The sequence below is a fragment of the Nannospalax galili genome, unplaced genomic scaffold (genome assembly GCF_000622305.1).
Source record: "Nannospalax galili isolate Female #2095 unplaced genomic scaffold, S.galili_v1.0 scaffold558, whole genome shotgun sequence".
In the NCBI taxonomy this organism is placed as follows: domain Eukaryota; kingdom Metazoa; phylum Chordata; class Mammalia; order Rodentia; family Spalacidae; genus Nannospalax; species Nannospalax galili.
This window is the reverse complement of record NW_008340850.1, coordinates 3,282-15,968: the sequence shown is the minus strand read 5'-3', so window position 1 is coordinate 15,968 and position 12,687 is coordinate 3,282. Positions and strand designations below refer to the sequence as shown.

Genomic DNA, 12,687 nt, shown 5'->3' with positions numbered 1-12,687 from the left:
GGCCTTAAGTAGTTTTATTTTCTTTGTAGATTTTGCTGAAAGTAATGGTATGATTCAAGGACCTCTGTGTCCATCTACTTACTCTCTGTTGCAATGTTGCCTGTACCACGTGACCAGATTCAAAGTGTGCTGCAGTAAGATGAGAACATGTGTGGAGCATTGCGAGTTAATCCAACCCAGGTAACCCTCCACCAGCCTAGGGCTGACATGCCCTGAAATCTGAAAAATTTCAATGAAGACTAATAGAGCAAGCCCAGCTGACTCAGACCTGACTATAGTCAAATCGGGAGACCAGGAAAAATAGGATACTTCCCAATGTGGATATCTATGTAATAAAAATAGGAAAACATTATTTTGATTCATTTATTTGTAGATGACTCACTGACACCATAACCAAAGCAAACCAAAATAAATAAATTCTGAGTAATATATGGTTTCTTACATTTGGCATTTTTCCAATAGTTGAAGATTCTATTCATAATTATCCAATCATTCATATTTATTTCATACAACTACTCTAAAAAATGACCATTGTTGGAGTTCTATTCCAGCTATCCTGGGGAAATCAGGATAGTGTTTGTTCAGGAATACCTTCTGCCCCTCCTCAGGACTACAGGTGAGTATAGAAAGGATTCAAGTTCTTGTGCAAGCCATTCTCTGCTCATGAGCAGTGAAGATATTTCAGAACATAAAAAATGAAATGAAAATGATAATAAACTCATACAACCAAACATCAAAGTACTACTGTGCTGAAGTCTACATTGTAAGAAGTGGTAAAGTAGCAACAGAGAAAGAAAGGTGGACAGAAAATTGGGAGACGTGTCCAGAATTTCTTTTATATTAAAATTGCATTAGGGGCCTCAGATATCATGTGTAGTTTATTCCATAGCATTAACACAACTCATACAGATATAAGATGAAGGAGCATCTTCCAAAGTTCTTCTGATATGATACTAGAAAGAATGCTGGAAGATAGGAACATGAAATGGAAAATATTGACTATCAGAGAACAGAATTCTTACTAATGAGGTTACATAAAATCAGTAATGCTGTTGAAAGGAATTAAAATTCCAGGAAATGAATGGAAAGAGAAAATTCTCTTAATTATTGTATTAGAGCCTTGTAATGTCTGGATCTGTCAACTGGATCACAGGATTTTTTTAAGTGTTTTTAATTAAATTTTTGTGCATTTCATACAACACATTTTAATCATATTACAGCCCTCCCTTATCTGCATCCCCCAGCACCACCACCCCCGACTGGATTTCATGCATTCTGTCATATATGTTAAGGCCTATCAAGCCATATTTTTGTCCCTAGATGTCCCTCGGTGTGAGCTCATCCACGGGCACACAGGAACGTCTTAATAAATGTCTCTTTCATGGCTTCTTTCTGAAGAGTTTTCTTAGAGCTCCCATTAGGTCCTTGTTCCTCAGACTGTAGATGAAGGGATTCAACATAGGAGTGACCACACTGTACATCACAGAGGCTCGTGCAGTTGACTGTGAGTTTTGGGTAACAGCAGAACTAAGGTACACGCCCAGGAGTGTACAATAAAATAATGAAACGACTGAGAGGTGAGATGCACAGGTGGAAAATGCTTTGTACTTCCCCTGTGATGATGACATTGCACGTATGGAGGAGACTATCTTAGAATAAGAGTAAAGGATGCCAGCAAGGGGACCACCAGCCAGAAGCACAGCTGCAAAATACATCTCTATGACATTAGGAAAGGTGTCATTACAGGCAAGAAGTACCAGTTGATTATACTCACAAACAAAGTGGGGGATTTCCAAGTCTGTACAGAAGGCCAGCCGTAGTGCCATTGAGCATTGTAACAAGGAATTCAAAGCAGTTGTGACCCAGGACCCCAGGACCAGCAATCCACAGAGGCGGTGGTTCATGATAACTGTGTAGTGCAGGGGGTGACAGATGGCCACGTATCTGTCATAGGCCATCACAGCTAGAAGAAAGTTGTCCAGGATTCCAAACGATATGAAAAAATATATCTGGGTGATACAGCCTTCGTATGTTATCATCTTGCTCTGCTTCTGTATATTTACCAGCATCTTTGGGATGCTAGTAGAGGTGAAACAGATGTCAGCAAAGGAGAGGTTGGAGAGGAAGAAGTACATGGGTGTGTGCAGATGCGAATCTGTAATTGTGGCCACAATAATGAGCAGGTTTCCAAGCAGAGTGACCAGGTACATGAACAAAAACAGCCCAAAAAGAAAGGGTTGCCATAGAGGATCCTGTGAAAGTCCCAGGAGAATAAACTTTGAAACATGTGTGTCATTTTGAAGCTCCATATAGCTAAAGTGTAACAAAAAGGAGACAATAATTATGCACTTATGCAACATTAGCATTACAAAAAAGCTCAAGTTTTTACTCTACTCTTAGGATGGTAATTCCCATTTTGTTTGAGTCTAGCACCTTTTTGGGCATTCCCTTGTGTGGTTTGGGGCTACTATCTCACTCTAACTCTATTCCCATTAGGATTTGTACCACAAAACTGAATTCTTTATTATACTTGGAAAATAAATGTAATACTGATAATGCTCCAGGCACTGTGTGGACAATGATGAGGGCTGATGCAGCAAATGTCATCCCCAGCACTAGGAAAATTGAGTAATGTTCCAAAAACCTACTGAGAGGGTGATAAGTCATGAAAATGAAAACAAATATAAATAGGTACAGGATAAGTATCACACCGCGTGCCAGATGATAACTGTTACCAAGAAAGATGAGCATGCTATGGGCTTGTATGCAGGCAGAGTTATTTTTCACTGGGTGTCAAGGCAGGAATAACAATTACGTGACTCTTGAGAGTCACAGCGTTTTCTGCAGCAGCATGTGCATGGAAGTAAGAACACTCAGCACAAAGACTCTGAGGAAGTGGCTTGTTTCAGGTGTCCAGGGTCTAGAGGGAGCCAGTGTGACTGGAGAATGAGCAAGAGGGGGAGGAATGAGAGCCGGTGTCAGAACATTGAAAAACACAATGCCGCATTACCGCTGAAGCTTCAAGACACTATGAGTCTCTTGCATTTATCTTTTATTAAGGGAACTGTGAAAATTGAAATGCATCCCTGTTTATTTCCTTGTGTGGCTTTATTTTCCGGACCCTGAATTTTGGGTTAAGTTTCAGAATATATTGTGACCCTATCTCTTTTCTCTGAAATCTAATCACACCTCTAAAGGTCAACACATTTATGTACATACACACACACCAGAGAAAGAGAGAGGGGGAGAGAGAGAGAGAGAGAAAGAGAGAGAGAGAGAGGCATACACCCCCAGTGCTTAAACACACTTTACAAGCCATGAACTCCTAGGGCCAATTCATCTAACCCTGTCCAATTAGTTAGAGGAACCGAACAAGGGAAGATATCACTATCATATTATTTCTCTCTGCAAGTAATGTACTATTGATATCAGGAATTAAAGTTTGTAAATCTTCCGAACATATCACCTTCAGATTATATTTTCCATTGGATTTTTTTCTTATTGTAAATGGAATTAATAGATCAGCTCCATGAACAAAGACAGATAGATACAGATAATAAAATTTTTCCCTGAAGGGACTATTGTCTAATTAGTTTAAGTGGTCCCTGAGAGACTGGAAGGAAAGCTTCCCTGATTCTGGACATATTTCAAACCCAATCACATCCCCATTGACTCACAAAAATAACAAAACATCAAAAATGAACTTCTCAAAAGACAAACTATTACATCAATTTGGTGCCCACATGCTTACAAGTTGAACTTCCATTTGGGAAAAATCCAAAAGGAATAGGTAAATACAAGAACTTTTTCCTGCACCACTGAGTATTGATTTGATTAACCGTGTTTTCACCTTTTTAAGTTACGTATATTAAAAGGATATGTTGTAATGTAGGCTGTGATGTGATAGAGGTGATAATTGTTTTGTTTTGGTTTTTTTGGGGGGGGTCTTTTTGATACAGGGTCTCTCTGTAGCCCCAGATGGCCTGGAACTCACTATGTAGACCAGGCTGGCCTTGAACTCACAAAGATCCACCTGCATCTGCATCAGAGTGCTGGATTAAAGGTGTGTGCCACAAGGCCTGGCTTGTGATAATTTATACATGACATAATAATGATCAAATATGGATAGTTAGCATGCCCACAGCCAGGAATGCCCATGGTTCATGCATTCAAAATGTTCCCTTATAGGTGCCTTGAGATTTACAATGTATTAACTATAATCACACTACTGTGCAATGGCATTCCTGAAAGTATTTTTCTTACTTACTATGACTTACTGATCCAGCTTTCCTCACCTATGATTTCCTATTCCCAACCTCTGCTAACTGCTATTCCTACTCAATTTTTGTGACTCAAATTATGTTAGATTCTGCAGTAAACCAATATTGGTATTTCCAATTTTGTCGGATGAGCTAGACACAGAAAGCTAAATACCAGCAGGTTGTCATACGGAGAATAGCAGATGAGACTTCTGTTTTTCCCATATGGTGTGTTTTCTGTGTTACTTTGGGCTTTCAGGATTTATTGGATAATTTAAATAGGCACATTCTCACTGAGGCTGGGGTCTTTGTCAAGCACTTAGAGCCTGCCTAGATCATGTTAAATAAAATCCTGTGCCAACTATGACAATTATCCCTTTTACACTAAATAAAATTCTGAATATGGATGTTCCCTGCAGGTATTACATCATCTACACATTTATTACACTGTGTTCTTTATTAAAATTTTAATTAAAGTCCCAAATGAGTAGATTTCTGCTTTGTTCTCATTTCTGTTTTCACAGAGTTATGGAAATCTGTTTGTATTGTATAGAATAAGCCATAAAAAGAAGAAATTGTAAAATAAAAATAATGGTAGAGGAATAAAGTCAAGTTAAATTGTCAGGTTCTAGAGTATTTTTATTAAACAAAATAGTTCATTAACATTAAGGGAAAGAACATATGTAATTCCTATAATTTAATATTTTCAAGATTGATAACTGAATTGGCAGTATGTTATTCATATCGTAATGTTCCTTGAACATTGTGGCACATGGTTCATGCTCAGTAACTATTTGTTAAATTAATTAGGACTGATGCCTCAGGGTATTTGGAAATTTAACACAGTGGGATAATGTTGTAGTTAAATTTAGTCATATAATCTTAAATATATAAATTAAAGCTAGAATATGTGAGTAGTAACCTGGAGTCAGATGATACTAATCCTCTAACGTTACAAAAAGAATAAGCAAAGAATTCTGTGAAGATAAACTGTGCATTTTGAAGCACCATCAAAAGCTAGATATAGTTCATGAGTGGAATGCAGCCATGAACTCAGTCATAAGAAGAGAGACAAGTTTCACAAAATGAAATTCTAAACTTTTGTCCCCCAAATACAAGTCCAAAGTAAACAAAACAATCCTAAACTGAAAAATCTCACCAAAACATTGATGGGATTGGTTAAAAATAAGCAAATTAAACTGGTCTTCCATCTCAGAAATAAGGAATATCCTTACTTAGCTGCATGGCCCTCCTCAGTTAAGGAAATAGTTCTCTTTACCAAAATGTTTATTAAGAAGCTCCTTAGACATGGCTCCACTTAGACTGAACTCCTCCTCTCAGTCCCTCTCATATATGGCTGCTGCTGCCATCACTTCATTGTCAAAAGCCAACCTTGCATTCCGGAATTCAGTGCTAACGTCTCTTTTCAGAACACAAGCTAAATTAATCAATGAATTAATGCATGTATCAACGATTATTCAAATAAGTCAGCAAGCAGCCACAGCCAACTCTAAGTTCTTGGCCAGGCTAGATTGGCTCTCAGGTGACCTTAGCTGAGTGTTCTAGCGTTTGATATCTCAGAACCTTTCCTGCTATACCTCTGAGCCCTTGGACTCACCTGCGTAGGGCTTCTGAATGAAATGACTCTAATTGGAAATCCAATTTTCTCTTTGGATGATTTAATAAAGGACTCAATATAAGTTCCAGACAAGAGAGGAAGAAGAGGTCAAGCATCAGTTCCCAACACAGATGGAGACTTAAAGGAAGCAAGCATGTCCTGCCCACATCAATATTGCACCTGCTGAGACAAAGGCAGGGGAGGTATTTAAATCTGTACCGCTGTACATTACATATATTTCCCTCTTGCCATTTCCAACCCTGACTACATCATTTCCCTATGGGCTTTGCTTTGCATTGAAAAAGTTTTTATTTTTAAGTATTTGTTCCCAAGACACCTGATTAAACATCAGGTAAATCAGACTTGGTTTATTGTACTCTGTGAACTCTTCAGCCTTCCAAACATCTAACTCACTTACAGCCTACCACAACTCTCGCTGAAAGCTTTGTCCAGTGTCTAAGATTGGTGATCCTGTACTGAATAGGTCTCATGAGTCACCCCAAATCGTGAGTTGCTTTTGGGTATACAATCTCTAATATCTCCAGTGATTTTGTTAATCTCTTCTACGAGAAGGGAGTGAGTGATCTGTGATCTTTTGATTTCAAACTATGATTGCTACAATCTTTGGTTTCATTGTCCTTTCCCAAAGTCATTGTAATTTCATAACAGTTTGGATTCAGATGGTGAATTAGAAACACCCAGCACTTTTCATCATTTACACAAAGCAGAAACAAAACTGGTGGCTTGGGTGAAGAAACGTTTATGTCATGGAAATGTGGGATGCAAGAGTTATCTTCCAAACTTATGAAGATACAAAGTATTCCAAAATATTCAGAAAGCAAAGTAATTCATCATCTTAAATTACTTATCATTGAGGATATTTAGAAAAACCTTATGCAAACGCAGGGACTAAAGGACTCATTTCATAAGGAAGAGATGAAAAATAGCAATTAGAAAAGTATCAAACACGTTGAACCCAATAAAGTGTAAACTCTCAGCATCAGTAAGAGAGAAAGAAAACACAAACTGTATTCAACCAGTAAAATCATAGGAATGAGTACACATTTCAATAATTATTTTACATAGAAGTCATAACTGTGCAAATAGAAGATGCATTCTGCTGATTGGATGCAAAGAAGTTTGCAACTAATAACTACCTGCAATAAATACACCTCACCAGTAAAGACACAATATATATTTATATGTATATATACAATTCTTTTATTTTCAGCCTGTTTATGTCTTTCATATTTCCAAGGGAAACTGAAAGCAGGCACAAATATTGATATGTGTATTTGCAATTGTAGATGGGATGCCAAAATTTGACATAAGACATAAAATAAGACATTACTTACTAAATAAAGAGGATAATCTAGCAAGAAGATTTAATAATTTTAAATATATGTAACAAATTTTAGCATGCCTAATTTCATAAAAAGCAATATGGACATAAAGGGACAGATGAGTCCTGATGCAGTAACCGTGAGAGATTCCAGTGCTCTGCTTTATTCAACAGATAGATCATTCAGATACCTTTCCCAATATTTTATAGGTAAATTATACCACGGATCAAATGATATGAAACATATCTAAACATTATTCAAGCCAACAGCTACAGAATACATGCTTTTTAATATTCCGTAGAAGTTTTTGTAACAGATTATTTAGGTCATAATTTTAAAGATATACAAAAGTACTGAAAAAATTCTTTATCTAGTCATAGTGGTATAAAATCAAGGAAAGCTACAGAAACTACAGACATACATTGATACTGAGCAAGATATTTTAAAACCTTTGTTCATTCAAAAAAATCAGGGTATATGAGAACCTTCATAGAAACAAGTGAAAATGAAAATAGCACTTGCACAGAGTATCAGATAAGTAAAGGCAGATGTAAGAGAGAAGTTTATAGTTATGAGAACTTGCCTGAAACTATCTGAGGTACATCACAGAAAATAGAGAAGTAAAAGTAAAATGAGAGTAGCCAAAATTATTTAAATGGATGCTGGAAGAATATTACAAAGAACAAATGAAACAATATGGTTGTTTGAAAATGTACAAATGTTAGACAGTGCTTAATGTTACCAACCTTAGACAAATTCAGCTTTATTTCAGAGATGCAGGGATGGTTCAATAAATGTCATAAATCATATAAATGGACTCAAAGAGAAAAATTGCATGGTCATCTCAAAAGATGCAGAAAAGGCCTTTGATAAAATTCAACCTGCATTTGTGTTAAAAGTCCTAGAGGGAACTGAACTGGATGGAACATACCTCAGCATAATTAAAGCTACATACAACAAACCCACAGCCAGCATCTTTCTAAATAGAGAAAAACTGGAAGCATTCCCACTAAAATTAAGAGCCAGACATGACTTTCACTCTCTTTCTTTAAAATATAGTGCTTGAAACTCTTGCTAGAGCAATAAGGGAAAGAAATTAAAGGAGTATTAATTGGAAAAGAAGAGGTTAAATTATTCCTTTTTCAGTTGATATGATATTATACCTAAAAGATCCTAAAAACTCCACCAGAAAACTCCTAGAACTGATTAACACTTTCAGTACAGTAGCAGGTTATAAAATTAATTTACAAAATGAGTAGCCTTTCTAGATACCAATAACAAACAGTCAGAGAAAGAGTAACTATGGGGGTAAAGGCAAAGAAAGAGCTCAAGAGAGGTCGGACCATAGGAGACTGCTATTATCCACGGAGAAATGGGGGGAAATAGAGATATTTTAACACAGAGAGAGGAAAGATAAATAATGCCTAGCTAGTGTAAAAATAAACTGAGGGAATCATATTAATCCAAAAACATACTGACAAATTACACATAAAATATCTCTTCATAAGTTCATGTGTATAGATAAAGACTACATACAAGAAACAGTGCCAAACAGAAGAAACCTCCCAGGGCAGTCCAAAAGACTCCCAAAATTACACAGGCTATTGCCACAGCCCTTGATTGCTTCCCAAAACTTGATGGTAAGACCCTATTGCTGAAGACAGGACATACTTGGGACACAGGATTTGGAGCAATGGAGCTGGAACTGACCTCGAAGCCACCTCCCCTGAAGGCTAGCTCTCATAGCTTTGGAGATCACTATGCAAGCTGGTCAGGGAGAACATCAATCAACAATCCAACCCCAACTTCAAGGCCTAATAATCACATCAGTGATTTTCACAGCAAACGACATTGATACAATAGTGGCACATTTTTTCTTGGGGGTAATCAACAGCTATCTAATTGGACTTAAATCCCACTCAATGGGAGGAAAATCATGTGTGATACTATAAACAGAGCCATATACATATGGCTGGAGAGGTCTTAGCTCTTAGAGAAAACCCCAAGACTGTCACATCCCTAGACAAATGTTATTTCTTACTAATTGCAAAATATGGATCCTTATATTTACAGACAAGTATCACAGTCACCACTCATCAAAGAATCTTCTTTTGCAACAGATGGAGACTATTACAAAGTTCCACAACTGGTCACACACATTTTCTGTGAATTGTCCAAGCCTAAATGGCACATCTACAATGCAACCTCTACACCCAAGGTTCACAGAACAAAGAACAAGGGGTAAAAAGAACACTAATGCATCTCTCAATTCTTATCCATGAAGCTCCCTTATGCAACAGAGGGCCAGGAAACACAAAAGGTCCCAAATGGCCAAAGCATGGAGAGTAAGACTGCAGAGTGTGGGTCCTTGGACTGGACTCTTATATTAAATGCCACCTTCCCAGGACTCAGGGACCATTGAAGAAGAGGTGGCAGAAAGATTGTAAGAGCCAGGGAGGAGGTGCACTACCATATGGAAAGAGTCCTACAAGCTTCTGGGACCTTGCTTATATGAACATACAGCAATGGTATCAGCATACACAAGACCTATGCAAACTCAAGCAGACAAAACCCCAGCACAGAACTGTGGAAATGAACAGCAGGCCCCAATCTTAGTCAAAGAATTATTGGCAGTTGATTACTGCTGATTGAGGAAGAGCTGATCTTCTTAAAGGGAGGGACTCTAGATAAGCTGCCTGGACCCCAGTGGATGACCTTGCACTGAGGGACATCTGGAGATACCAATTTGACACAATAGGCCTTGGCACAAATGACAGAATGTATGAATTCCAGTGGGTTGGGGCTTTGGGAGGGTACCCATGGGGATGGGGGTATGAAGATCATTAAGACTGATTAAGATGTTCCGCACGAAATACAAAAACCTCAATAAAATTTTACAAAAACTACACAAACTAATCAAAATAAAAATCCTGATTAATAAAATTAGACTTGAAAGGGGGGACACTGCAAAAGATATCACTGAAATCCAGGGGGCTGTTAAGAGAATTCTCTGAAACATTGTACTCCAATTAGCTATGAAAAACATCAGATAAGCACTAATATATATGTGTGTGTATAAATAATATATATTCTCAAAATTAAAAGAATATATACCAGGCATGGTGGTACATGCCTTTAATTCCAACTAGCAGGAAGCAGAGGCAGGTGGCTCTCTGTGTGGCAAGCATGGTCTACATAGTGAGTTCCAGGCTAGCTGGGGCTACAGAGAGACCCTGTCCCAAAAAGACCAAAAAATTAGATAGCTCTTGATTACCTGCCAGATAAGAGCGACACTACTGAATCAATAGAGGTAGTTTGCTGTACCAGTCATTGTGGTTATTAGGCCTTAGGGCTGGGTTGGACCACTGGTTGATTTTCTCCCTTAGCAGTCTGCACATTACCATCTAGCATTTTGAGAGCTAAACTTCAGGTAGAAGGCTTCCAGGTCAGTTCCTGCTCCGTTGCTCCAAGTCCCATATCCAAAATATGTACTGTCTTCAGCTTACACATGTGAACTTGAGGCAGTGGTAGCATCAAGCACAGGACTCATGCCAACTCAATTAGGCAAGAGCCCAGTGTGGAGCAAGAGAAATGGGTAGAGGGCTGGCCCTAGACTGAGAACTATTGGAGACTGAATACTGCTGGGTGAGGGAGAGGCTACCTTACTTACAATCTCTGCATAAACTGACTAGACTCTAGAGGATGAGTTTGCACTGAAGGACATCTGGGTATAGATGCTTGACTGGGATATGACAGACAGGGTTTTCTCTAAGATCTATGACTCTCCAGCCATGTGTATTTGGCTATGTTTACAGTGCAACACATGAATTACCTAACATTAGAGCAGGATTTAAATCCAATTAGGTAACTGTTGATTATCCCCAAAACAAAAGTGCCACTACTGCACCAATATACTTTGCTGTGCCAGTCATTGTTGTAGTTATTAGGCTATAAAGCTAGGGTTGGACCACTGATTGATTTTTTTTAACCCTCAGAAGTTTGCATAGTGTCCTCCAAAACTATGAAAGCTAGTCTTCAGGGAGGAGGCTTTCAGAACAGTTCCAGCTTCATTTCTTCAAGTCCTAGGTCTGGAGTTTGTCCTGTCCTCAGCAGTAGGATTTTACCTTCAAGTTCTGGAAGGTACTCAAGGGCTGTGGCAATAGCCTGTATAATTTTGAGTCTCTTTGACTACCCTGACCAACAACTTGAAGGGAGGCTTCTCCTGTCTGGCATTGCTTCTTATACGGCCTTCAGCTATACACACGCACTCATGTTCAGATATTGTACGTGTATTTTTCAGTAGGCTTTTGAAGCAATACATTTCTCTGATTTTTCACACCAGCTAAGCATTATTTATCTCCCCTCTCTTCCTGTCTCAACACCCCTCCTCCCTTCCCAGTTAAAGTAACCCCATTTTCCCCATTGCACCCATGATAATACCTATCTCCTGTCGGGACTCAGGTTTGCTTTGCTTAACGGGGGACCTGCTGGCTTCAGGGCAAGAGGGTCTGATCAACGACAGAGTCATAAACTCTGGGACCTGTGTCTTTCCAACAGGATGATTTATTTTAGAATTCAGGTGGTTTTTATACATCCCAAGGAACTAGCAGTCACGTGGGATATGGCAGTCACATACAAAGATTTAGGGTACAAAGAAACAGGACATTTAGTCTGTTAGTTGGCGCCAGAAGGATTCTTAAACTTTTACTCAAGGTTATCAATGCCCATCCAGTAATTTATTGGCCACAATGTTTTCTTTCTTAGAGCTAAAAGCATGGTGAACTTTTAGCTTTTAGCTCAGAAGTAAACATTTACCCCAGCCTAATCTCTTAGCCAGGGATAGCTGAGTTATTTGTTTAGGACAAGGAGATGAGCTAAGGGTTGTTGACCAAGATGCTTTCCCACAGAGCAGGGAGCCTGCACTTTTATGACCAGGCTGCTTCCTCCTGCCAGTTTAGCAGTGTTCTGCAAGACGGATTATCAGAGCCACTGTTTTCAGTGCCCCTCCCTTCAGCAGAGAATGCAGCCTGGACCTATAAGTTTTAGGCTCACCTCACCCTAGGGCCTGGCATTCTGGTTTCCTATATCTCCTCCCTTTTTGTTTTTTAAAAGTAAGAAGGGAGTGGTCATAGAGGACACAGTATTATTAATCAAAATTATAATACAGCACATAGCTATTGGAACTCCCATAAGAAGAAGTACGCCAATCAATATTGGGCCCAAGAATGAAGTAAGCCATTGGAGCCATTTTGGCCAAGGTAAAAAAATTCAGACATCTTATCAATTTCCTTTTGTAAATCATTAATCTGTTGGTCTATAGTATGTGAAAAATCAGACAAATTAAAACAACACAATCCTGGATGTTGTTTACATCCCATGTGATTTTTTTAACAGTAGATAGTCTATAGTAGCTCTATTTTGTAGCACAGCAGTTCTTAGTTCTCTGATTTTCTGATTAATTCCTGCT

At 38.5% G+C, this 12,687-nt stretch overlaps 1 protein-coding gene across 1 annotated transcript; it reads right to left on the bottom strand.

Annotated features, from left to right (window-relative positions):
* Positions 1-1,318: 1,318 nt before the first annotated feature.
* LOC103736353 (olfactory receptor 19) lies at positions 1,319-2,569 on the bottom strand. Its single transcript, XM_008835831.2, has one exon. The coding sequence runs from the start codon at positions 2,364-2,366 to the stop codon at positions 1,380-1,382; it is 987 nt and encodes a 328-aa protein (XP_008834053.2). The 5' UTR covers positions 2,367-2,569; the 3' UTR covers positions 1,319-1,379.
* Positions 2,570-12,687: the final 10,118 nt, after the last annotated feature.

Excerpts from the sequence above, each read along its gene's own strand:
- LOC103736353 (XM_008835831.2), bottom strand. The coding sequence starts at position 2,366 with ATGCTAATGTTGCATAAGTGCATAATTATTGTCTCCTTTTTGTTACAC.